Below are 24,716 nucleotides of genomic sequence, written 5' to 3' on the forward strand. Positions count from 1 at the left end.
AAGATATTTTCTCTGAACTGTCACTTGAAAGATATTCTGTTCATTCCTTGCCTTATTCTCAAAAAAATGAAACCAAAGGATGAAATTAAGGCTGTTTTTGTTGGTAAGTTAATTTCCTGATCATGCTCTTGTGGCTAAAGGGAGGTTGATATTAGGTGATACTGTGAGTGGTAAAACATCACTCTTAATTGCATTGATGGGAGGAGTCATTTCCGATAGCTATGTTACACCATTATTGGATCCTTTCGATTCTGTGGTTAACAATTTCACCCTTAGAGGCATGGGGGAAGGAAATGGATTACCAAAAGAAAACCTGCATGTTAAATATATTGATACGAGAGGATCAGTAGATTATGATCCAATTAGATATCTCATCTATCCAGAGACCAATCTATTTGTTATTTGCTGCAGTCTTGCCAATGATGAGCCACTAAAAAGTGTTATAACTAGGTGGCTTCCTGTTATTAAAGACAAGTACAAAATGATTCCATTTGCCTCATTCTTGGTTGTTGGTACAAAGTCTGAAACCACATCCATTCCTAAAGGTTCTTTTATTACATCAGCAAACTCAATGTTCAAGAATGTTCCAGGATATGCAGGTGCAGTAGAAGTTTCAGCCATGGACCAAACGGGAATTAAAGAACTCCAACAAAAAATTATTGTTGTTGGAGCTGAAAATTTGAGAAAAAAGAATAAGGACTCGGAGGGATGTTGTACAATTCAATAAATATTCTTTTCATGATCTATTTTCTCAAATTGTGATTCATTTTTGTTTCATCACTCCTCTATCCTATTCATTATGTTTCTGATTCTTTCAAAGTGATGCTGCTTTCTAAGCTTTAGAATATCAATAGTTTCACCCTTTTCATTCTTGTTATTGTCCTTAATTTCCATATTGAGTAGTTCCCTTTCATTTTTCAAATAATCTTCAATGGCAGCAATGACCTCTTCATAGCTTAACATTTTTTCATTATGTAATTTTCTCTTTCCAAAGGCGTGAAACGTAAGGAACTGAGCAAATTTTTTGGTGTCAATCTCTGAAAGCATAAAAGATGTGGCAATTAATGATGACCTGTCATTTGATTTGGTATGGATTGTAAATGGTCTATATTGATTTTCGATAGGATTATCCAATATATCTTCGCCTGTTCCATTCAATATTTCCATTGAATCTCCATTGGTAGGTAAGGAAGGCTCGACGGTACCTGTTGGTGGTGCTACTTGGAGAATACTGGAGGTTGTTTCTTCCTTTTTAGAGGATTTGACTTGTTCAAGCATACATTTGACTATCCTTTCAACTTGTTGTTCCTGATCCAAACGATTTCCAATAGATTGCCCATGCTTGTAGACATATTGTAATTGCTGTTCTACAGTTTCAATAAATATTCCATCTGGTTCATTTCGAGTTTGGAGAGGCATTTCAGTAAATTCGCTAGAAGATCCATGCCAATGAACGATAGGAGTTTCCAGAGATCTGATGTTGATTCCAGAATATTGATTGGAAAAGAACCTTCTTCGATGATCTTTGGAAGGCTCTGCCCTATCATATTGACTTGTCACAGTTCCATACTTGGAGGAATACTTGTTAATGGCTGTTTCTCTCTCTTTAAAATAGTAATACTCATTATTTCCAATAATGGGTGTCTTCAAATAAGAGTTTCCTTTTCCACTGTAGCTTCTTGTTAAAATGCATTGATTTTGTTGGGAGGCATCAACCTCAATAGCATCCAATGGAATGTCATCATTTACCTCCTCGTAATTGATCTGTGGTCTCCTTCTTCTTGTTTTTGTGGAGGAGGCTTCATCTGTTGAGGAGGAGGATGAAGAGCGTGTAGATTTCCTCTTCTTGCTTGATTTACCTGTTCCTCTTTCGCTGTTATAATTGCTAATGATTTCAGATCGTTTGAGTTTTTTCAGTTTAACCTTCTTTGTATCTGCATCTTTGTGTATTGGAATTGTTGGTTGGTTTGAGAGTCTCACTAATCTGAATTTATAGACATAGGCACCGTTCTTTCCATTGGGGAGAATTTGGCGTTCTTTCCAATAGTTGGTAACCCAATACAGTCCATCATATCTATATCCGCTTATTGGTGCATACTTTTCCTGCAATTGAAATCCTCTAACAACTCTTACTGGAGTTTTAGAGGTCATATTGATTGTTAAACTTTTGTTCACACTGTTAAGTGTTTGATCAGATGTTTCTGACCCACCCTGTCCTGTATAAATCATAATGTCTCCCATATCCTCATCACCATATCCACCCATAGAGGATGCAACAATTGATTCGGCAGCCTCTCCATTGTTACCATTTCCGAAAATACCACACTGTGGTGGACGATGGGTCTTTGACTTGGAACATTGAATACGTTTTTCATATGTAGTGAAAACAGGTTCGACATGTCCATAAAGTTTTCCTGAATCATCTGGACTTTCATTGATATGAGTCCATTTAGTAGCATCTCCAATTGATTTCTTGTCTAGATCTGTAATATAATTTGCTCTCTTGTTTTTTTCGTCTTCATCAAGATCTGAATAGTTTACATCTTCTTCCTCCTCTTCTTCATCATCTTCCTGTTCTTCCATTGGAGTTGTGACTTGTGACTCTTCACTTGGTTCGAAAGAGAAGGTTACAGTTTTTGCAATTGGGCTAAAATGTGAATCACTTGTTTGATGAGAATTGGTTGACGAAATTGGAGAGAGGGGAGGAACTACCACTTCAACAGTTTGAGTACTAGGTTTTGAATCTCGAATAATTAATGGCCTTTCTAATGTAAGTGGTTTTTGAGGTGTCGTAGATTGCTTATTCTTCCTTCTGACAGATCTTGTCCTTTTAGGTGGCTCATTAAAAGCCTCCTCAAGTGTTAAAAATTCATCCAGATCGTTCTCATCAGTTGGAATAAACCCTGTTGACGGATTCTGCTGAGCAGTCATGTTGAAAAGTGTTAAATTCGAAATTCCACTATTCTGAGGGGGAAGATCCTCTTCCGACAAATCACTCAAAGTAGTGGGAGATTCAAAAGAGTTATTCATTGATTTTCCAATATCCATAAAATGTGACGATGAGTCTTCATCATCGGGAAAGGGTGATTGATCACCTACGTCAATATAAATCGGCTGATTTTCCAATTTTTCAAATAATGTTCTTTGTATCCGCATTTCTATTAATTTAATTTATGTTTTAATTATCTAATGATGGGTTTTACATGAAAATCTTCGCTACTATGTTGTGTTTCTGCCTTTTCAGAAAAGGAAGAAACGTTCTGTTGGATTCTTTTTATTTTTTTTTAATTAAAAATTTTGAGCAATTGTTGATGGCACTATTAATCTTCTTTCCTAGCTTTAAAAGAACATTGTAATTTAACTGCAATTGTATTAATATTATTAAAATTTCCATCACAATATTAATTCTATTTATAAAAAAATGCCATTGTTTGAATTCCACGATTTGCGTCAATTGCAAAAGGATGATGATGTAAGAACAGAATCCTCTCGAGAGCAAGCCAGTACTGAAGGAACCTTGAACAAATTCTATAATCCATACATTCAGAAACAAGCATTATTCTTTGATTCATTGGTTTTATTTATTGAAGAACATACAAAATTTGCTAAAAAAGGTCTCCGAACCCTTCCATCATATTTTGATTCATTGGATGCTAGTAGACCATGGTTTTGCTTTTGGTGTTGCAATGCATTGAGCATGCTCCCTAACTTGGGAAGTGATAATGTATTGTATCCTTCTCAATTGGATCTAATCAAGAGAGATGATCCAACACTTGTATCGGATTTTAGTAATTTTCTTGGAAATTTCTGTCAAGACAAGGAAAAGGGTGGAATTGCAGGAGGTCCAGGACAATTATCACACGTTGCACCTACATTTTCTGGTACTATTGCATTGTGTGCTTTGAAAGCAAACCAAGGATTGGATTTAATTGACAAGCAAAAAATGTATTCTTTTTTATATAGTTTGAAAGATCCTGTCTCTAAAGGATTTAGAATGCATGTGGATGGTGAAGTTGATACAAGAGGATGTTTTTGTGCATTAATTGTTGCTACTGTTTTGAATATTATGGATGATAAATTGACAGAAGGTGTAGCAGAATATATTGTCAATTGTCAAACTTATGAAGGAGGTATTGGAGCTTATCCAGGAGTTGAAGCACACGGTGGATACACTTATTGTGGATTGGCAGCTATGATGTTCATGAAGAAAGCTCACCTTCTCGATTTAGATTCATTAACACACTGGCTTGCCAGAAGACAAATGTCATATGAAGGAGGATTCCAAGGAAGAACAAACAAGCTGGTAGATGCTTGTTATTCGTTTTGGGTTGGTGCCTCTTTCCCTCTCTTAGAAGCTGCTTTAGTTTCCCTTAAGGATCCAAAAGACAGAACTGAATTAGATCAACAAATTCTCGATTATCTTCAATGGCAACCTCCAACTTTGGACTCGGAAACCAGAATCAAATATACACCAAAGACATTCAGTTTGAAGGACACTTTGAAAAAAATCAAAACCCACCACAATTCTGAGGAGTATTGCCAAATTGAGGAAATGGAGGCAACAGAACCATATTTGGATTTGCAAGATTCAGAATGGATGTTCAATCAAACAGCCTTACAGGAATATCTTCTCTTGTGTTGCCAACAAGAGTCAGGAGGTCTTCGTGACAAACCAGTCAAACAACCAGACTTTTATCACACTTGTTACGCCTTGTTTGGTTTATCAATTTCTCAACACAATCCAAGTGGTTCTCTGGCTGTTTTGGGCGATTGCAAAAATCTTCTCAGACAAATCAATCCTCTCTTCCAAATGTGTACAGATAGTGTTTCAAATGTTTTGAATTATTATGGAGGTAGAACGAGTGTGTAAACTCAATATGAAAGCAAATCTTATTCCCGCCAAAATTAAATAACAGCAATAAAATAAATTTAAAAAAAATAGAGCAGTTGTTGTACCAACTATTTTTCTAACATCACAACGATTATTTCTTCATGATGAATAGTAGCTTTAGCACAACCAGCAACCCTGCAATGGAAGAGGTTGAAAAAATGTTTCAGGAAGTAATCGAAATTCACGATCGGGTTGCTCAAAAAACAAACCAATTCGAACAAAACTTTAAAGGTTTCATTAATAGTCAAATTAACGACAATAATAAGAAAAGACACGATTTTGAACAAAATTGTCAAAATTTTCAATCAGAATTTCAATCACTCACTACCCGTGTAGAGAGAGGAATTAATGAAAGACAACATGTGGAAGAAATTAGAAAAAGATACTGTGAGGATGAAGGTGAGCTGGATCAAAGAATAACCGATATGAAAGTCAGAGCCGACGAACAACCTAAAATTATTGAAGAATCCAAGCAAAAATTGCTACAACTCAAATCAGAACATGAAGAAAAATCCAACATGCTCAATAGAGTTGAATCGGATTTTGTTGACCATGCCACAAAGAAATTTATTGAAAAAGAAAAGTATAGAACTCTTCTTGGAATGACATTCGAAGCAAGACAAGATGGTGACATTGCTTACCTTTTAATTTCCTTCTCCATTCAAAATATGCAAGCTTTAGGGTTGACCAGTTGTCAAATTGCTTTGAGAATTGATGGAGGACTATATTCTGTAGCAGGATGTCAACCAGCAATTCAATATGATGATTTAATTGCTTCACTCAATGACAATAAGAACTTTGGATCGTTCATTATCTTGGTCAGAAATCGTTTCAAGAACCTTATCAACCAACACAAACCAAGAAAATAGTAGTACCAATTATTTAGTGAAATATCGATAGAAATTTAATGCTCTACAGCTTCATCGTAATATGTTTGAAAATGATTTTCAAAATCAGAATAATAAATTGACAGCAGAAGCACCTTACTTGAGAAATAATTCTTTTTCAACTTTTACCGCTATGAATATATGCAAGCATAAAAATGTTGTTGTAATCTCGCAAAAAAATATCCCCATCAAAAATGAGAGTTTGGCCTAGTGTATGTTTATTTAGTGTTAGAGGACAAGTTTTCTAATTATTATTTGCGTGTGATGATGTATTCCTTGTTGTGCGATTACTATTACAACAACAACAAATAATGATACAATTATTGTGGATGATAATTTGTGTGGATAATAATTTTTATTGTTGGGAATTAAAATAGTTCTTGTTGACCGCAATGTTCGTTGCTGGTGTTGTTCACGGAAAGGACAAGCAAGCTTCCTTGTACAGACTTGCTAAGGGTAATCAACAAAAGGAAGAAGAATTGGTTGAAAAATACGTTAAGGAAATGATTGAAGAAGATGAAAAGAAGGCTGCCACTGGTATGTATCATGATGATAATATTAAATTTATTTACTAATTTTAATAGAAAGAGGTGAAGATGCTTCCTTGTACAATGTCCCACCAGGATTGCGTCAAATGGCCAAGACCATCAAGCAACAAAGAGCTAAGAATGTTCAACCAGCTGCTGCTCAACAATAATTTAATTTTAAAATTGTGGGAAGATGTACATAAATTCCGTTTTTCATATCTTTGGACTGTTTCAATAAATCGTTATGACAACCCAATAAGAGGGTTTTATAATTCAAAAATACAATTTAATAATAGTATTTTAATGTAATGATTGTTTCGAATGGATTAGTTATATTATTGTAAGTAATATGTTGTTGCTACCATAAAGGATGAAGAGAAATGGATTAATGGGATTCTCATGGAATAAATCAAAAAAAATGTTAGGAAACAATACTAAGAGCATGTTGAAGATATCTAACAAGATGAGAGGAATGAATCATTCCCTTCGCAACACTTCTTGTTTATTTAATCAACAATTTAAAAGACAATTTTTGGTAAGTACATTTACATCATTGCTGGTCTGACTAGGAGCCGATCATCAATCGGAATGATGATAGACCTCATCAATTAATGGTCAACAATGCAGAAATGCAAGCACATCAGATATTGCATCAACATCATTGAAAAAGAAGAAGGACAGCAAGTTTTATTCATTTTGTCAAACACAATTTCCAAACAAGTTTAAGGTTGGAGAGTGTAATATTGTGGAGGAATTATTTTCTGCAGAAAGTCAAAAGTTGTGTTTCAGTGAAATTTCAAAGAGAAGTGTCGTTACAGTGGAGGGAGAACATTCTGATTCATTCATTCATTCACTCGTAACAAGTGATGTTTCTAAAAAACTCATTGTTCGAGATGAAACAAAGAAAAATCTTCCAACACATAGCTCTCAACCTTCCTTGTTCCTTTCTCCAAAGGGAAGAGTTCTCTTTGATGCAATTTTGAGTGTGGAATTTGAAAGTGATGGATCTTTGAAAAATAATCGTAAAATTTATATTGAACATGAGGCATCTCAAACTGAACATTTGTATAATTATTTAAAGAGTCACGTATTGAGAAAAAAGGTTAAAATTGAGAAATTTTCAAATAATTTCCAATCTACTACTACTACAACTTCAGAAGGCCCAATTGTTAAAGTTTTTGCCTTGTTTGGAAATAAGATTTTGAAATCTAGAAAACCTGACTTGCAATACAAGTGGAAAGATTCTGTGGTTTGTGTCAAGGATCCAAGAATTCCAACTCTCGGTTACAGAATTTATGGATTCTTTTCAAATCAAGAACAATACGAACAATTTAAACATGATGTGAGTGCAGAACTCTCTAAAAAACTCTTGGTTGACACTGAAAGTGCTGAATATTATGAAAGAATTCGTTTATTATCTGGAATTGCTGAAAACTCTGTAGATATTCCATCAGATAGTGCATTCCCAATGGAATCAGGATTTGAACAAATTGGTGGTATTCATTTTGGTAAGGGATGTTATGTTGGACAAGAGCTCACAAATAGAACCTTTCACAGAGGAGAAATCAGAAAGAGAATAGTTATCATTAAGGGAGATAAATTACCAGAAGCTGGTTCTGATCTCCAATTTACTGGATCAAATACTGAAGAGCTCAGAAGTGATAAGGCTGGTAGAATGTGCTCTCGTGATGAACAAGTTGGCTTGGCCACTGTTAAATTTGAACCTCTCTTGGAGAAGGACTCCACTTTGGAATTGTCATTTACCAATAGTCAAGATGGAAGTACAAATACTCTCAAAATTGTACCTCCATATTGGTTAGCCCTCTAACTTATCGATTTTGCGTGCAATACTCGAGAAAATGATTACATTCATCCAATAAATTAACCTTGCTTCTCCTTCTATTCTGATCATTATTTGGGAAGGTATATCTCGATAGTGCAAATTGTTGAAACTTCCACTCAAATTCCTCTTCCAATTCTTTATACGGTCTGTTGATATGTCTAAAATAGTACATTTTTCAAAAATTACAAATAAATATTGAGGCGATAAGGATAATGAAAATTAAAATATCAATAACATACTCGAAATAATAATCATAAAATTCATCACACTCTGATGGAAATTTGTACAATGTCAAGTGATATTGCAATACATATTGTTGATACATGATTTTTGTTATCTCCTCATCGGAAGGTGTTTTGGTATTGTCCTCCAAATTATCTGACTCCTCCACCAGCTCCTCTCTGATCATTTCATTGTTTTGAGGTGTAAGCTGACTGCAACTTGAATCAAAACTTGAGGAAAATCTAGAATGAGGACTAGCATTAATTGTGGTAGGAGAACGAGGTTTTACACTCTTGATATACCCATTCTCTACTTCAAAATCATCACTATAAAAATGTCTTTCTATTTCATATTGTGAGGAATTCCATTCCATATTGTTGAAACTAGTATCAGTAACAATTTTAAAGGTGGGAGACTTGAAATTATCACTGCCAATTATTTCTCCAAATAAACCTCCAACCATTCCTCTCGAGTGAGAACTTGATCCACTAGAAAAACAGTTGAATGAATATGTATCATCATACTCAGTTCTTGCAATTCCTAAATCCGAGAGAGAATCTGCAACTGTGTTTTCTTCCTTGTTGATGTTAGTAGAAAATTCCGAACCCATTATCCTTTCTGGTATTAATAAATTGGAGCTGCAACAATGTTTTACTCCGCGTTTTAATGGCAATCAAAGGATTTGATTAACTGATGACTTCTTGCTTTTTTTTTAAATGGAAAAAAGTATGAAGTTGGCCAAACACTGATTTGAGAGCAATCCAGATAACTCTTTTTAAATGAAATGTAATTTCAAATAACATTGTAATTTCTCTCTCAACACTGTCTAGGATGTTAGACACAAATGTCAGTTATGGAGCGAGCATAATAATTGAAAATATTTTACAAAACATTAATATTTATACATAAAGTTTTTAATTTTTTGAATGCCCTGATGGAGGTGGGATGGCCCGGGTTTTTAGGAACAGTTTGTTTGGAAACAATGAAAAATCCAATTATATAAATTATTGTGAGATGAATGACTTGTTAATAACCTTAACCTTATCGACTGGAACTAATCTGTAAACTGGATTTGGTAATAAAGCTTCAACAATCTTCTTTTCATCAATGAGTTCCTTAACACTGACGTTAATTCTATCAGCAGAGAAAGAGTTAATTGGCAAACCTTCAATAACACCGTATTGACCAGCACCGAAACATTGCACTGGCATAGAACTCCAAATACCTCTTGGAATACCATATTGACCTTTGCTTGGAATGGCCATAGAAACCCATTCACTGTTACCCAAAACCCAATCACGCATGTGTTTAACAGCAGCATCAGCGGCAGAAGCAGCAGATGACTTTCCTCTAGCACCAATAATAGCAGCACCTCTTTGTTGAACCTTTGGAATGAAATCTTCGGTTATCCACTTTTCGTCATTGATCAAGTTCATGGCCCATTGTCCGTTGACAGTGGTGAATGAAAGATCTGGGTATTGAGTAGCAGAGTGGTTACCCCAAATAGCAAATCGTGAAATATCGGAAACGGTACATCCAAGCTTATTAGAAATTTGTGCCAAGGCTCTATCATGGTCAAGTCTAGTCAAGGCAGTAATATTTTCTTGTGGAATATCAGGAGCATTGAGAGATGTGATCATGGCATTAGTGTTGGCTGGGTTAGCAACAATCAAGACCAAAACATCACCATTAGCATTAGAGTTCAAAGCTTCACCTTGCTTCTTGAAGATGGCAGCATTATCCTTCATAACATCAGCTCTTTCCATACCTGGACCTCTTGGCTTACCTCCGAGCAAAACAGCATAGTCTGTACCTCTGAAAGCTTCAGATTCACTATCGGTAATGAAAATTTCTTCAAGGAGTGGGAAAGCACCATCTTCCAATTCCATTTTAACACCTTCCAAAGCCTTCATGGATTGTGGGACGTCCAACAATCTCAATCTGACTGGTTGATTTTCACCCAACATTTCACCAGTGGCAACTCTGAACAACAAGCTATAGGCAATTTGACCAGCAGCACCTGAAACGGTAACTGTAACTGGAGGAGCAAGTTGATCGACATCCTTGGTCATGACTCTTGGGCCTTCTCTGGCACTCTTGTTGATCCACTTACCAACAGTCTTGATATCCTTTACATCAACACCAGCAAAGTCAGCCTTGGTTTGCTTACCGAGCAACATACGTTCAAGAGGTGTCTTGGTGAGGGACATTTCTTGGTCCATTTGAGCACCACGTTGCTTCAAAGTGCTATAATTACGACCTAAAATGTTGTTTTTCATCAAATAAAATTATATGTGTTCAATATATTCAACATCAAATAATTATCATCATTAATTTTTATAATTTTTAAAAGTCGGTTCGTTAAAAACATCAATTATTCAATTATTGGTAAAAATTAGAAAGTGTAAATCAAATTAATAATAATAAATAGATATCGTACGTGTTGTCTTGGACAATTGTTGAGTAAGTCTCTTCATTTGTTTCGATATTTTTTTTAGGAATTTACAATATTTATTTTTTGCTGCTGAGTTGACTCTCCCAGCAAAAAATGCCTTGTCGCACTTCTTTGCTCAGTTATTAAAATCTTCCTCTGATATGTTGTGAATTGGATTAGAGATGATGATTTAATTACCAAGTTATTTGAAGTAGTAATAGTGAAAGAATATTTGAGTCTCTAATGACAATTCTTTCATGGAAGGGGATGGAAATTTTTTTTGTTCCGATTCAAAATTTCCTTCATTTTAATCTTCTCTTATGGATTGATTAATTATCAAAAGTTAAAGTATCACTACAATCACAAGAAGAAGAACTATTTGATGATAAAAGCTTCTGGTGACCCTGATGACATGTAAACGGACTGAACTTTGATTTCATTGTTCCTGTTGATTATCAAAAATCAAAAAAATGGATTTAGTCTGGTTTGCATTCCTTCTCTTCGTTGTGATTATTATTGTTTTCCATGGAGGAGAATGGTTGACACAATATTTATACAATAGAGAATTATGTTCAATTGAGTGTAGGTTTTGTGAGGAAGTTTTGATTATTTAATATGATGATGACTTTATATTCCGATTATTGGAAAAAGCTCTTGCTATTCAACAACATTACGTGATTGCTATGGGATGTGCTGTTTTGGAGTTCTTTATTGAGGCCTTCTTCTTTCCATCCTTGAAGGAACATCCAATTATCTGTTATTTGGGATTGATTCTTGTTATTATCGGAGAGGTCATCAGAAAGGTTGGCATGGTTACAGCCAAGAAGGCCTTCACTCACTACATTCAAGAGAATAGAAGACCTGGTCACAATTTGATCAAGCACGGAATTTATGCTTACATTCGTCATCCAGGTTATTTGGGTTGGTTTATTTGGGCTCCAGCAACTCAATTGGTTCTCATGAATCCTATTTGTACTGTCTTGTTCTTGTATGTGGCTTGGTACTTCTTTTATGATAGAATTCCATATGAAGAGGAAACACTTATTGATTTGTTTGGAAAGGAATATGAAGATTATAGAAGAGCAGTTCCATCCTATATTCCATTCATTGATGGCATCGTTTTAAAGAAGCATTAATATTTTAAAAACCAATTAAAAAAGATTTAATTTATTCTAATAATTTAAATAATTGGATGAAAAATTAAAAAATAGATTTATAATTTATAATGTTCCATAATTGGAACAGCAATATAGTTAATTAAGGTATTGAGTAAAGACCATGGTAATCTTCTATAAAATGGTAAGTGTTTGATATAAATTGAGGAATACTCAACTGCAGGTGAGCAACCTCTATTCATTTTGAATATTGAGGCACCAGATGATTGATTGAAAAACACATTGAAATGAATGGCATCTTGTAATAGAATGCTTGATAACATTCTGTAAAGGGGAGCTGAGACAGATGTATTATATCCCAATACTGGACATGTCATTACTCTTGTATTGTTGAATGTTTTGATGAAATATCCAATCACTCCATCAATTTCATCTCTCTCATTATTCAGAATGCATTTGTAGTTGATAATATTATTTTTCAAGGTTTCATAAACAAACAATTTTGAGAATTGAATGTTACACTCTGAGTATTTTCCAATATATAACATGTTATAGACATTTACCATTTGTTCAATATATTTGTGATTCATATCATTAATTTTCTCTCTCAATTCATTATTTCCAATAATAGTATATGAGTTTTTATACTTGTTGAGAAGTTTCTTATCATCCTTAACATCCCTCTTTTTTAATGTGCTTTGAATAGTGTCTTTATCGAGTGTATTGAGTGTGTAAATCATTCTGGAAGGGATTGGACAATATCCTATTTTAGATAGAGTATTCAAAATTGGGGAGTAAATTTTATCATTCAAAGATCTCATCATGACTGAATGCTGTGGAAATTTGGATGTTAAAAATTTGGTCAACTCTGAATATAATTCATTATCTTCAATTTGGTTTAAAGATTCTAATGTATAATTGGTATTCATTAATTTTAATTGACTATCTATATTGCCTGAATTGTATAATATGCTTTGAGTTCCATTATTTAGGAAATCATCCTGGTTCATAGTGGATCCAGAATTTTCCAATAAATTGTTTTTAATATTATACAAGTTATTGTATAAATTGGTCGAAAGCATTAAATTACCAATAATTAGAGTCTTGTCTAATTTTGTCCAAATGAAAAAGTAGCTAAATAAATCAATAATTAAATTCGTAAATTGTACAATCCACTTGTTAATATTATTAATTTCCAATTCTACTCTTCCATATGAAATATAGTGATGATAGGGCGATAATGTAAATATATTATAATTTCCATTGTGTTTAACATTTCCTGTATTGATAGTAATCGGAACATAACCAATGGTAACATTCTTACTGTCCACTTGTTTTGAAATTCGAATAAATTGCATTTGTGATGATTCAACATCAATATTAGAAATTAATTGATTCAATGGATATTTAGAGTACAATTCAAAGAAATCTAAAATCCTATCAGCAGCACCCTTCATCACTACGAGTTGAGCAATTTGATTCAACGGAATTAACAATATCAAAGTGGAACATTTTTTTTGGACCATTCCATCCGGAAATTATGTGAAAATCAATCAAGATACTATCTACGGCAGCTTTTGAAGTGAAATAAGCAATAAATTTTACTATTCTTAAATATTTTTAAATATATAAGAATAAAATCTGAATAATAATTTTTAAAAATGAATGATTTTATTAAGGTGGAACAACAGTTGGAAGCTCAGAGTAACAATAGTCAAACTCTGCCGTTGGAATTATCAAATGAGGAGGAAAAAGTGAAAGAAAATAACGAGGAACAGACAACGAATACGGAGGACAATCAAGACCTTATCAAAAATCACTCTGATAATTCATATTCCTCTTCTGATGAAGAAAATGTTAAATTATTTAGAAGTGAGGATTTGGAATCATATGTACCATCAAGGCCATCCACTTTATTGGCTTTTCAAAAAAAGGAGGAAACATCAGAGGAGGAGGAAGATGATCATCACATTCTCTCACCAGTAGTGAGAAAACATATTAAGGATAATCACATCACACCAATCGGTCTTACTAAGAATAAGAAACTATTCATGGAATTGTTTCATCAAACCATGCCAAAGTCAATAACCACAACAGAAGACCCTGAAGAAAAACAATCACTTGCTGCAACCATGTTGCAAAAAGTTGTACGTGGTTGGGTTGTGAGAAAGAGGTATGCAAAGAGGAGAATTGATAATGCAAGACTGTCGGCAGAGTTTACTGATGAGCAAGGTCTTATTCAGGGATTCAAGTTGAAAAAGAAGAAACTCACTGAAAGTGAAGTTAAGGAACAATGTAAAAAGATCGAACACGCAATAGGAGCTACCATATTTAGAATGAAAGAGAAAGAAAGAGTAATGAATGAAAGTGCTAAAATCGTTCAGAAAGCTTGGAGAAATTACTATCGAGTAAAGAAGGAACAAATTAGACAACAGCCAATACTTCCAAATGAATGTGCCCAACTTATTAACAGAATATCAAATTCAAAATACCTTAAAAACAGAGAATCATTTGATGATATAATTGAAAGTGTTTCCATTAACCAAATTTATGGAATTCCAAGTTATGAAATGATGGATAGACCTGCAAGATCTTACACTTTCAAAATTACAATATTTTAATTATTTGAAAACCTAAGTTTGTATTAATAGGATAATCCACATTTTTGAAAAAGTTAATTAGCTATTCAACATTTCAAATTATCCAATCTCTCTTGTAACTTTATTTTGTAATTTAAACACTTTAAAAAATGAATGAACGTTGGCTTCTATTCTTCCTATGTGGTTTAATACTGTTTTTTTCCTTGTTTTGCTTTTACCCAAACCTAGTGGAAAGATTAAGAGAATTATCCTCTCTAGATAGTATATCGGAAATTATTGATCAAGTAGTGTGGAAATCAAAACATCGGAATTTTCACTTCTTCATGGAAATGTGTATGTTCGTAGTGTGTGTCATTCTGGTGCCACACTTGTACATTGGAAGGAGTCAAAATGATGCTAGGGAAGGAAAATTAATTGGATACGGATTATTTCCTCTGCTGAGTTATTGTATCGGAATGTATTTTGATTTAGGTGCTGGGTTTACTGATGGTTTTGTGGTTGTGAGATCGATAGCCCAGCAGGAGAAACAAGTACAAGCACTTTTTACAGATTCCCGACAACATATTCTAACATTTTCAAAACCATTTTCAATATTTCATACCAGCTTGATTACAAATATACTTGCACTATTGATGGAGGATCGAATGCAATTCTTGAAACTCTATATTTATGGCTCGTATGCAGCCATATTGAGTATTTATTGGCCAATCTCCTCAAAAATAGCATCTGGCACACTCAAAGTTGGTTATATTAAGAAAGCTCTATTGTCAATGAATTTGAATGTTGATTGGATAACTAGTACGGAATTTATTTCTCTAATGAGTGTGATTATTATTGGATTTTTGGTATTTGAATTAACATTTTCAATTTGTAGGAAATTTTCCCCTTCATCCTTTACATTTGGAGAAAGTGTTATTATGAGTAACATTACGAGTGTTTGTTTTTTGAGATTAGTAGACTTGTCGAGGAATGCACATCTATTGGTGGCTGACGATGTATCAATGGTTGAAGCATTGATAGAACTCATGATTCTATCTACAGTTTTCTTTGGAATATCATGCTATTTTATATTTGTTAAATTGACTGGAAGGAGGTACAATACCATTCTCAATTATATGGCCTATGCTATTTTCTATTACTCTATTGTACTTATTTATGTATTGCCAAAGGTATTACTTCCTAATGAGGCAGTGTCAATTGAGAATATTAAGAATCCAATTATTTGGATTGTTGAATTTATATTTATCAAAGATGCCATGCACTTGAAAATATTAGTTTATTGGCTAATGTGTATGTCATTCATGTTTATTGTAATGAGCTTTTCAAAGGAGAAAACAATAGAAGTTTCAAAAACAAAAAAGAAGGATTTGATATACCTTTTTGGAGGAAGAATAAGTGTCCCAAAAATCATTTATAGAAAATTCTTTCATATTATGGCTGTCATTATGTTTGTACCTGTTACTATTCAAAGACCTCTATTCATGTGCCTGAGTTATGCTGTGGCAATTTGTTTATTCTTACTAATTGAGAGTTTCAGAGTTCAATTCATCACAGAGCATGAAGTCAACTCGCTAGCAAGAGCTCTCCATTTTTATATTAAGCAATTTACAGATTCAAGAGATTCTGGCACTTTTATATTGACACATATTTATCTTTTAATTGGATGCATGATACCTACCTGTGTGGAAATTTTCAGTCATGAAAAGACAATTAATTATCATAGAATTTTATCAGGAGTCATGATTTTAGGAATTGGAGATACCATGGCATCAGTTGTTGGTTTCAATTTTGGAAAAACCAAGTGGAATTATCCTATTGATACCAAAAAATCAGTTGAGGGTACGTTTGCCTCATTCCTCAGTGTTTGTTTCATTTCCTATCTTGTCGTGCCAATTCATTTCACTTCCAACTTGGAATTGTGTAGTTATATATTTTGTACACTTGCTGCCAGTATGTTGGAGGCTTACACTGTACAAATTGATAATTTGATACTTCCAGTATTCTTCTACACCCTATTGTGTGCCTTCTCAACCATTCAAAGTCATTTGTTTACTATTCTGTAATTCTCAACACAATTAAACATTTATTTGTGAGTGCAATTTCAAATAAACTTTTTTAAAAAAAAATGGAAAAATCATATTCAAAGGCAACACCTGCTTCCATGATGCCTTCCGTTAAACCATTCAACCACAACTCATCAAGTAATCCGTTCGTTGTGGAAAATAAAAAGAGAGAAGAAAAATTAAAACCTATTGTTTTGTATAGGTGTGGATCATGCGGAATGGAAAGTTACAATTTCAGAGCCTGTGCTTCATGTCAAAGTAAATTAATGTACAAGAAGAGAACCCCTAAATTTATCCATCACGAAACTAATTAACTTATTATTATTCGGAATGTATTTTACTGCAATGTGATGGTAAAATAACCAGCTAGGAGAGTCGCAAATTATTGATACGAAATTTACCAATTGGTTTCTGCAATAATTACTTTGTGATGAACAAATAAATAGTAATTTATTTTAATGGAGATGAAGTAAAGCTATTCTGATAACTTGTAACTGAGGAACGAGAGACTGTATCTGTAATTTCCATTTGTTAAAGGAATTTCTTGAACTTGTCTACAATAATCAATGTGATTCAATTAACAAAATTGAAATAGTAATTTACATCACCTAATTGATGATGTGAGTTTGAGATTGTGAAGTGAACGAATGTTGATATGTTATTCAAAAGTATCTGAATCTTAAACATTATCTTGTGAAGTAAAGTTTGGCTTTGTGTCATCTGCCATATGATATTTGAAAAGATAATATTGACTAGTAACAGAAACAAGTAATAGCCCACAACAAACTTCAAATTGAGAAATAGAATTAACATAATACAATGATAATACAACCAGAAAATTGGTAGGAATTCTAATATAGTTCATAACAGTAGATCTGACATCTTCTGGTATGTACATGCTCTTCATGGTAGAGATGGCAGGCCAGAATACTCCAACACATGCTTCAAACACTAAAAAGCTCAATAAAATTGGTGTGAATGAAGAGAAAAAAATTGGAATGATGAATGAAACTATTGCAGTAATAAATACAATCAAGAGAATGAATTCCACACTTGAGAAACGGCTAGCATTTGTAAAACTCTTCTGAGAGCTAGCATTGGAATAAAAGATTTTGAAAATTGAACTTCCAATCATGACAGAAATCATAAAGGCGGCAAATACATAACCAATGTCCAATTGTTTAACACCATCCCAGTATGCTTGTTGCAAAGTTGGAGTCCACATTAAAACAAAAATATACATTGCAGCTTCAAAGAAACTTTGTGAAATTGCAACACACAAAACTTTCTTATCAGTCCTAATAACTTCATATCCTCTAATGAAATTCTTTTTCCAATCACCAGTGGTGTCACCATAATTTTCATTCCAATTATAGTAAATTATTGCACCTCCAATAACGAGGAAGATAATGGCACCTAATATTTATCAGTAAAAACAGTAAAATTAGATTATTGTAAATTATTAATAATTTTACAATCAAAAACTTACAATCAAATGGAGCTACAGGACTTCCTATAATATCATATAAAAAGTTTGAAACAAATCCTGACAAGATTGCAATAATTCCATTTGCAAAAGTCTGCTGATAAAAAGTATCTCCAATCCAAGAAGGATCGAATTTGGCATTGTTATGCTCGTAAATCATCCAAGATTCGAATACAGAACTCAAAATACTAGTAGCTATTCCACTGAAAAATCGTCCAATCATTAATACCACCAAGTTGGAGCTGTGTTTTGTCAAGCAAGCCAAAGCATATAAAACTACAAATGTCAAACAAATTTTCTTTCTCCCTCTAAAATGAAAATATTCATAAAATCACATGAGAATGAAAAAACTCACAACTTGTCAGAAAGAGATCCAATAATCGTTCCAAAAATCATACTACTAAAGAATCCAAATATAAACAACCTAGATATTGTCTCAATTTCATATCCGTACGATTCATAGAGAACATATACATAGGCTCCTATTTTCATCACACACAATAATTTTGACAATTATTCAAAAAGTCGTCATCTTACCTTGAAGCCAATCACTAAAAGTCATACACAAATACACAACCAAATAATTATTTTGAAATTTTGCAAATGTATTCAATGTGCTCTGAGTGAGATTTGTTGTTGTTGACGATAAAGTAGTAGTAGTAACATTCCGATTATAATAGCCAACACAATTCAGTAGTAAACAAATGACCAATAAAATACCATTGATGAGGAGAAGCATTTTTTGAAAGTGAGGAAAATAAGAAATTGTGGCGGGAAATATGAAACTCTTTGGAATAATTATTAAATGTGATTAAAAATCAAACAATTGCTTATTATGAAAAGGTGGAAAATTGAATTAGTTGGGAAATTATTGAAAAAAATGATAAGTGGACAAGCTGTTGAAACTTTTTCTGATTCAATCGGAGTGAATTTTCTTCCCAGAGAAATTGTCTTTGAAATTTTACAGTATTGCAATTGTATTGATATGATTCTTGCGTGCAGTAAAGTTTGTTGTGAGTGGAGAGAAGTGTCATTTGTATTGATTTCGGATCAGTGTAAAGATTTGATCAAGAAATTCAAGATTAAATTATTGAATGATTCTGATAGAAGTAATTTAGTCAGATATTTAATAAGAAGGGAGGTATTGAATCTTGCTCGCAAGACTATTTCAAAATTCAACCAAAATTCAATTGGAAATTATTTTGAAAATAGAGAGACGGAAATTACACAATTGAAAGGTTACTTTTCACAATTTACAGATTTGCCAAACAAGCTGGAAAATTCAACTATCAAACCAGAAAAACAAGAGAAGGTAGAATCTGATAGTAGTAATCAATTATTTGGGGCCTTCTCTCGATTTGTTTCAAGTTTCTTTTCAGATTCCAGAATTGATTCATCTACAAATGAGATACCTTTTAAAAGGAGAATTGTAAAAGTTTTAATGAAAGGAGCTCTCCTATCTGGAAAGACATCATTTATTAAGTGTTCAATAATGAAAAGACCTGTCGATGGAACTATTCGAAATTCAATTCTGCCAGATTTTGGCATGGTAGAGAGGCAGCTGGACAATGATTTGAGAATTACAACTCAATTATGGGATGAACATCGATACAACAAACCAACAGAATTTTCCAACGTGTTTGCTGTCATATTAACCATCGATCCATATAATGTTATAACCCTTAATGAATTGAAAACTTTTATTGAGCCAATCAAAGAGAAACTGAATTCGACCATTGAAGTAATACTAGTACAGACCAAGAAGGATTTACAAAATGAACGAAATGAAAGAGTAAGATATCTTTCAGAAGAACCATTCGAACAATTTTCCTTTAGAAATTTCAGAGGTGGTTTATCACACAATATTTCCAACACTAACATTGAAGAACCATCTCTGATTCTTTGGTATTGTACCCTATTGAATTATCTCATGATGCCATAACTTTTTCTCATTTCATTAATTAATTTATTCTCAATTAACTACGTATTTATATTATCAAAACAGAATCTTTGCTTTGAAAAAATGTAATAATTTTTGGCGGGAAACAAGTCATTTAAAATTAGCCTTAAAAAAATGCCTGAGGAATCCATCTACAAGAACAACTCATCTGGCATTGCTTCGATATTCTCAGCACATGCGGGTGGTAGTAATAATGTACAATCCATTCAACCAACGAGGGTTGCTTCGAGAGTAGGCTCTGCAAAAGCACCAACATCATCAGCGAATAGAACTCATACAACAACAACATCGTCATCAGCAAGACAACCAGTAAAATCAAATAGAATCGGATCGACCTATGATAAGACCTTTCATAACAAGGTAGATAAGTTGGTGTCGGATCCAATTAGACAAGTAACAGGGAGGAAGAATATTCTTGCTAAGGAAGGTGTAATGCCTACAAAACCAACTGATATTGAGAATAATGCTGTGCGAGGAACGGTGGCAAAAAAACTAGGAGTACAACCTAGTAGGAATAATAATCAAGCAAAACTTACAAGACCTGTTAATGGTGCTTTTGGAAAGGATCAGTGGGAAATTGAATGGGATGATAAGGATGAGAAATCTGAAAACATTATACCAAAACAATCAAAACCTTCAAACAATTTATCTGGTGACATTAATAGTATAAATTGGATCGAGAGACTTGGAAGAGGTAAATGTTCTTCCATTTGTGATGTGAATGGAAGACCAGTTACTAGTATTGAATCGAGCTCTTCTCATTGGTATATTTTAACTTATGAGGAAAAATCATTCTTAGACATTGAAACCGAGGATTTTAACATTACCACTTCAATCAAAATTCAAAAAGGAAATGAAAACAGTTTATTTACTATCGTCCTTGACTATGGAATCAACAAGAGGTGCAAGGATGAGTACATTGCCATTGTAATGAACGTAGCCCAGAAATATTGGAAGATTGAACGAGTGGAAAATAAGAAAGTGGTACCAGTGCAACAGGCAATAGATAAGAGCTTGGCTCCTCTCAAATATATGGATATTTCTATATCTTTATCTGAGAGAAAGCTCACACTCAAAAACGATAATACTGAAATATTTACTGATGTTATTCTTCCAATATCTTCGGAAGGCTCTAAGGAGAGACGAGTTGGTCTTGGAGTCATGTCAGCCAAAGTTTCAATTTATGATTGGACAGTATTTGATCCAAAGACTCAAGAAAAGGAGGAAGATCTTCCGATTGCAGAGAGACCCCTACCTGATTACATTGACAAACACTTGGCTGAAATGATAAAGAGAGATATTATAGAATTCAATCCAAATGTGACTTGGGAAAGTATTGCAGAATTGCACGATGCAAAGAGGCTTTTGAAGGAGGCAGTTGTACTTCCTCTCCTTATGCCTGACATTTTTGCTGGTTTACGATCTCCTTGGAAGGGAGTTCTGCTGTTTGGTCCACCTGGAACTGGTAAGACGATGGTTGCAAGGGCTGTGGCAACAGAAGGAAAGACCACTTTTTTCAATTGTAGTGCTTCCACTCTGGTTTCGAAATACCACGGAGAGTCTGAAAGATTGGTCAAGACACTTTTCCAAATGGCCAGATTGTTTAGTCCGAGTACAATTTTCTTTGATGAAATTGATGCCTTAATGATGACAAGAGGAAGCTCTTCAGAGCATGAAGCATCCAGAAGACTTAAAAGCGAGATTTTGACCCAAATTGATGGTATCAATAGTCAAAGCAGTAGGGTCATGGTATTGGCAACGACGAACAAACCTTGGGATTTGGATGAGGCTATGAGAAGAAGACTAGAAAAGAGAATTTACATCCCTCTACCATATGAAAAAACAAGAGTATCCCTCTTTAATATTTTTTTAAAAGATCAAGAGATGGAAAGTGATGTTTCCACTGAGAGTCTTGCTGTCTTAACAGATGGATACAGTGGTGCAGACATTCATTTATTGTGTAGAGAGGCTGCTCTCAGACCACTGAGGAAGGAGCTTGATCATAGGTCAACTGAGGAAATTATGAAGTTGAAAGAACGAGGAGAGTTGAAACTCAGTCTCTGTATGGAAGATTTCTCAGAGTCAGTCAAAACAATGAAACCAAGCGTTTCTCAAAACGAAATTGAAAAGTATCAACAGTGGATGAAGGAATTCCAAAGTGTATAGAATGAATAAATTATTAAAATGTTTTCAATTCGAGATCAAAATATCCAGCTTCATCATTTTGATTTCTAACATCTTCATCATTGATACTGACAATGATTATAGAATGGCCATCGCAAAATACGCCTCTCACAGAACTATGTGGGAATGTGGCTTTTCCTGGAACTAATTTTTTGATCCATTTTGAAACTTCACCTATTTTAGAAGTGGTTTGAGCTTGTTCTTTGGTTTCGGTTGGTTCAGGTTTTTCTTCAATGATATCCTGATGTTCTATAATTTCAAAACTGTCTGCCCCATCAATGGTTTCTCTTAAATTGTCGGCTGGAATGGTTTCATTTTCTGAAATGTTGTAATTAGAAGTGGTATTTAAAGTTTCCTTCTCCTTAGCTTCCAATTTGTTACCATTCTTCTTATTTACAACACTGGCTACACTTGCTATTGCTGGAGCAGAAGCTATTGTAGCTGTTGATAATCCACCTCCAACAACCAATGCTGCTCCACCTCCAATCAATCCCACACCTGTCAAAACTCCAGAAGCAATTCCAACACCAACAGCAACACTACCACAAACAGTTCCAATAATTGGTAGTGCTTTATCCCATGTTGTCAGTTGCTTGTGTTTGGATGTATGCAATTTTCCAACTTCAACAGTGAAATGAACTCGTCCAACACCCTCGAATATCCCCATTCTATTTGGTGGTATAAGTAATTGATAGAGAGGACCTACTTGAGACAATATTACATTGATGGGATGTTGTGTCCTATTGTCAATTAAAAGTGATCCTCCAAGAGCACCATTCATATAGAGCTTTCTAATAATGAGTGGTGTATGTATTATATTTGTTGAGAAATGAGGATATGTTTTTAATAATCGAGTCCAATAGATAAAATCCTGATTATTCATGTTGATAATTTCTTCCTCTTCCTCCGTTAAATTATTTACATCGAGCACCGAATCAGATACTTGAAATATTTGATGGTGTTCAAAATCATCATCGTTAGCAGTTGACACTGGCAAGCTTTCAACAGTCACAATTTCAATATCATCATCATCATCCGAATCATCAATATCATTCATATTTACAATATAATTAGATCGTGGATCAAATATTTTGTGATTCTTTCCATCCAAATAGTGTTTCCTCACATGTTCTCTACATAGAGCCAACTCACAATCTCCACAATAATAATTCGTTGGTATAATAGCATTCTGTTCATGAAGACAAACATCACACGTTGGAAAGGCAAACCTTGCTGGAGCAATTGTTGTGGGCGATAGAGATTCTGTCATTGGACGAAAGGCTATTGTTGTCTGTTCTCCATCACCATCACCAATTAATTCATGATTCGGATCGTTGGGTAAATGATTATCATCCGTATTGTCACCTCCCATCAATGTATTGGTTGCATTCTTGATGCTCCCGAAAAAACTTCCAACAAATGAATTGTTCAAGGTTGAAAAGACCATTTTTTTGATTTTTTTTTAAAAATAGAGCTAATAATGTTGGCGCCAAAATTTTGTTCCAACAAGCATTCGAATTCATTTTTTAAAAAAACCGTTTAATATTATTTAAAAAAATGAGTGAATTGAAGGGAGTGCTTTCTTTTGCTTTTGATCGAATATTTGGATTGGGAGCAGAACCTTCCGAATCAAACTCTATCGGAGGTGATGGTGATGAATTAATGGAAGGAAGGGATGGTGTACAAAATGGAATTTTAAAGGCAACATCACCCATTCATAAAATTCTCACCATTGATGCTGGTTCTTCTAAATTCAAGACTTGTTTTTTCGATTTGGAGAAGAAGGATGCATTTAGATGTGATGAAGCTAGTTCGGATAGGAAGGCCATGTATACTACGGTGGCTTTGATATTTAGCTTACTGGATTCGTCTGTGAAGAGGATACAAGTTGTTAATCAGGCCTATCCTCTTTCGCATCATGTTTCGTTGAATAGAGGAGAGGCATATGTATTCTTTTATAATTGGAAAAATTTAGTCTTTCCAATATCTGATATGATAAATGAACGAAAGTCACCCTCTCCTTCTAAAAAGGATTTGACCTATTGTGATGAAAAGACACTATTAATTGGATCAGAGAATATAGAAATTTCTGCAGAGGGAGTTTATGTACGAGTTAACAAGGCACATGTGGAAAAAGCAAGATTATTTACTGGAAATTTGCCATTTGTTCTCGAGACTGGGGATAAGATTCTCTTCTCTAAGGAGGACATTGTTAGGGAACTGTTTCAATATTGTATATATTCACATGCACAATTACCTAATGGTGTGTCAGTTAGCGATTGCTATATATTTGCTTCGATACCTTCTAAGGTTTTATTTAGAGAAAGAGAAATGCTTCGTGATATTATTAAGAATGTATCCAAGACTGAAAATGTACATTTAGTGAAAGAAGCTGTAGCTCTTTGTTATTATTTCTACTATTCCTATAATAGAAATGAACAGTTTGAGATAAAGAAGGAAAATGCACCTAAAGCAGTCGCAATTGATATTGGACATTACAGCTC

The 24,716-nt window shown here is 33.9% G+C and overlaps 15 protein-coding genes across 15 annotated transcripts; 9 read left to right on the plus strand and 6 right to left on the minus strand.

The window, feature by feature from the left end:
• Positions 1 to 145: 145 nt before the first annotated feature.
• Positions 146 to 727, plus strand: NAEGRDRAFT_31202 (rho family small GTPase; the record flags this gene model as incomplete). Its single annotated transcript, XM_002680663.1, has 1 exon — positions 146 to 727. A coding segment is annotated over one exon (582 nt), but the record flags the coding sequence as incomplete, so codon positions are not given.
• Positions 728 to 777: 50 nt separating this feature from the next.
• On the minus strand, positions 778 to 3,156 carry NAEGRDRAFT_46701 (uncharacterized protein; the record flags this gene model as incomplete). The annotated part of the gene is made up of 1 exon (XM_002680836.1): positions 778 to 3,156. The coding sequence occupies one exon, from the start codon at positions 3,154 to 3,156 to the stop codon at positions 778 to 780; it is 2,379 nt and encodes a 792-aa protein (XP_002680882.1).
• A 265-nt stretch (positions 3,157 to 3,421) lies between these two features.
• NAEGRDRAFT_35542 (farnesyltransferase beta subunit) lies at positions 3,422 to 4,870 on the plus strand (the record flags this gene model as incomplete). The annotated part of the gene is made up of 2 exons (XM_002680664.1): positions 3,422 to 3,716; positions 3,762 to 4,870. 2 exons carry the CDS (start codon positions 3,422 to 3,424, stop codon positions 4,868 to 4,870), a joined length of 1,404 nt encoding a protein of 467 aa, XP_002680710.1.
• Positions 4,871 to 5,049: 179 nt separating this feature from the next.
• NAEGRDRAFT_63861 (uncharacterized protein) lies at positions 5,050 to 5,760 on the plus strand (the record flags this gene model as incomplete). The annotated part of the gene is made up of 1 exon (XM_002680665.1): positions 5,050 to 5,760. One exon carries the CDS (start codon positions 5,050 to 5,052, stop codon positions 5,758 to 5,760), a length of 711 nt encoding a protein of 236 aa, XP_002680711.1.
• A 963-nt stretch (positions 5,761 to 6,723) lies between these two features.
• NAEGRDRAFT_63862 (uncharacterized protein) lies at positions 6,724 to 8,133 on the plus strand (the record flags this gene model as incomplete). Its single annotated transcript, XM_002680666.1, has 2 exons — positions 6,724 to 6,840; positions 6,904 to 8,133. 2 exons carry the CDS (start codon positions 6,724 to 6,726, stop codon positions 8,131 to 8,133), a joined length of 1,347 nt encoding a protein of 448 aa, XP_002680712.1.
• A 190-nt stretch (positions 8,134 to 8,323) lies between these two features.
• NAEGRDRAFT_63863 (uncharacterized protein) lies at positions 8,324 to 8,980 on the minus strand (the record flags this gene model as incomplete). The annotated part of the gene is made up of 1 exon (XM_002680837.1): positions 8,324 to 8,980. The coding sequence occupies one exon, from the start codon at positions 8,978 to 8,980 to the stop codon at positions 8,324 to 8,326; it is 657 nt and encodes a 218-aa protein (XP_002680883.1).
• A 274-nt stretch (positions 8,981 to 9,254) lies between these two features.
• Positions 9,255 to 11,060, minus strand: NAEGRDRAFT_77259 (malate dehydrogenase). Its single transcript, XM_002680838.1, has 2 exons — positions 10,811 to 11,060; positions 9,255 to 10,630 (listed from the first exon to the last, which is right to left on the minus strand). Exons 1-2 carry the CDS (start codon positions 10,845 to 10,847, stop codon positions 9,375 to 9,377), a joined length of 1,293 nt encoding a protein of 430 aa, XP_002680884.1. The 5' UTR covers positions 10,848 to 11,060; the 3' UTR covers positions 9,255 to 9,374.
• Positions 11,061 to 11,454: 394 nt separating this feature from the next.
• Positions 11,455 to 11,980, plus strand: NAEGRDRAFT_38043 (protein-s isoprenylsysteine O-methyltransferase). The gene has a single exon (XM_002680667.1). It carries the CDS (start codon positions 11,488 to 11,490, stop codon positions 11,938 to 11,940), a length of 453 nt encoding a protein of 150 aa, XP_002680713.1. The 5' UTR covers positions 11,455 to 11,487; the 3' UTR covers positions 11,941 to 11,980.
• A 37-nt stretch (positions 11,981 to 12,017) lies between these two features.
• NAEGRDRAFT_63866 (uncharacterized protein) lies at positions 12,018 to 13,445 on the minus strand (the record flags this gene model as incomplete). The annotated part of the gene is made up of 1 exon (XM_002680839.1): positions 12,018 to 13,445. The coding sequence occupies one exon, from the start codon at positions 13,443 to 13,445 to the stop codon at positions 12,018 to 12,020; it is 1,428 nt and encodes a 475-aa protein (XP_002680885.1).
• Positions 13,446 to 13,580: 135 nt separating this feature from the next.
• NAEGRDRAFT_63867 (uncharacterized protein) lies at positions 13,581 to 14,540 on the plus strand (the record flags this gene model as incomplete). The annotated part of the gene is made up of 1 exon (XM_002680668.1): positions 13,581 to 14,540. One exon carries the CDS (start codon positions 13,581 to 13,583, stop codon positions 14,538 to 14,540), a length of 960 nt encoding a protein of 319 aa, XP_002680714.1.
• Positions 14,541 to 15,634: 1,094 nt separating this feature from the next.
• On the plus strand, positions 15,635 to 16,582 carry NAEGRDRAFT_63868 (uncharacterized protein; the record flags this gene model as incomplete). The annotated part of the gene is made up of 1 exon (XM_002680669.1): positions 15,635 to 16,582. The coding sequence occupies one exon, from the start codon at positions 15,635 to 15,637 to the stop codon at positions 16,580 to 16,582; it is 948 nt and encodes a 315-aa protein (XP_002680715.1).
• A 432-nt stretch (positions 16,583 to 17,014) lies between these two features.
• On the minus strand, positions 17,015 to 18,807 carry NAEGRDRAFT_78588 (DUF791 domain-containing protein; the record flags this gene model as incomplete). The annotated part of the gene is made up of 4 exons (XM_002680840.1): positions 17,015 to 17,998; positions 18,072 to 18,376; positions 18,424 to 18,550; positions 18,606 to 18,807. 4 exons carry the CDS (start codon positions 18,805 to 18,807, stop codon positions 17,262 to 17,264), a joined length of 1,371 nt encoding a protein of 456 aa, XP_002680886.1. The 3' UTR covers positions 17,015 to 17,261.
• A 141-nt stretch (positions 18,808 to 18,948) lies between these two features.
• Positions 18,949 to 20,010, plus strand: NAEGRDRAFT_63870 (rab subfamily member; the record flags this gene model as incomplete). The annotated part of the gene is made up of 1 exon (XM_002680670.1): positions 18,949 to 20,010. One exon carries the CDS (start codon positions 18,949 to 18,951, stop codon positions 20,008 to 20,010), a length of 1,062 nt encoding a protein of 353 aa, XP_002680716.1.
• Positions 20,011 to 20,142: 132 nt separating this feature from the next.
• NAEGRDRAFT_63871 (katanin p60 subunit) lies at positions 20,143 to 22,194 on the plus strand (the record flags this gene model as incomplete). The annotated part of the gene is made up of 1 exon (XM_002680671.1): positions 20,143 to 22,194. One exon carries the CDS (start codon positions 20,143 to 20,145, stop codon positions 22,192 to 22,194), a length of 2,052 nt encoding a protein of 683 aa, XP_002680717.1.
• A 13-nt stretch (positions 22,195 to 22,207) lies between these two features.
• NAEGRDRAFT_46704 (uncharacterized protein) lies at positions 22,208 to 23,659 on the minus strand (the record flags this gene model as incomplete). Its single annotated transcript, XM_002680841.1, has 1 exon — positions 22,208 to 23,659. One exon carries the CDS (start codon positions 23,657 to 23,659, stop codon positions 22,208 to 22,210), a length of 1,452 nt encoding a protein of 483 aa, XP_002680887.1.
• Positions 23,660 to 24,716: the final 1,057 nt, after the last annotated feature.

This window comes from Naegleria gruberi (genome assembly GCF_000004985.1).
Source record: "Naegleria gruberi genomic scaffold NAEGRscaffold_8, whole genome shotgun sequence".
NCBI classification, from domain to species: domain Eukaryota; phylum Heterolobosea; class Eutetramitea; order Acrasida; family Naegleriidae; genus Naegleria; species Naegleria gruberi.

Coding starts and splice junctions, on each gene's coding strand:
- NAEGRDRAFT_77259 (XM_002680838.1), bottom strand. CDS start 10,847: ATGAAGAGACTTACTCAACAATTGTCCAAGACAACAC. Junction 10,631..10,810: donor ACAATTGTCCAAGACAACAC/GTACGATATCTA, acceptor ACAACATTTTAG/GTCGTAATTATAGCACTTTG.
- NAEGRDRAFT_38043 (XM_002680667.1), top strand. CDS start 11,488: ATGGGATGTGCTGTTTTGGAGTTCTTTATTGAGGCCTTCTTCTTTCCA.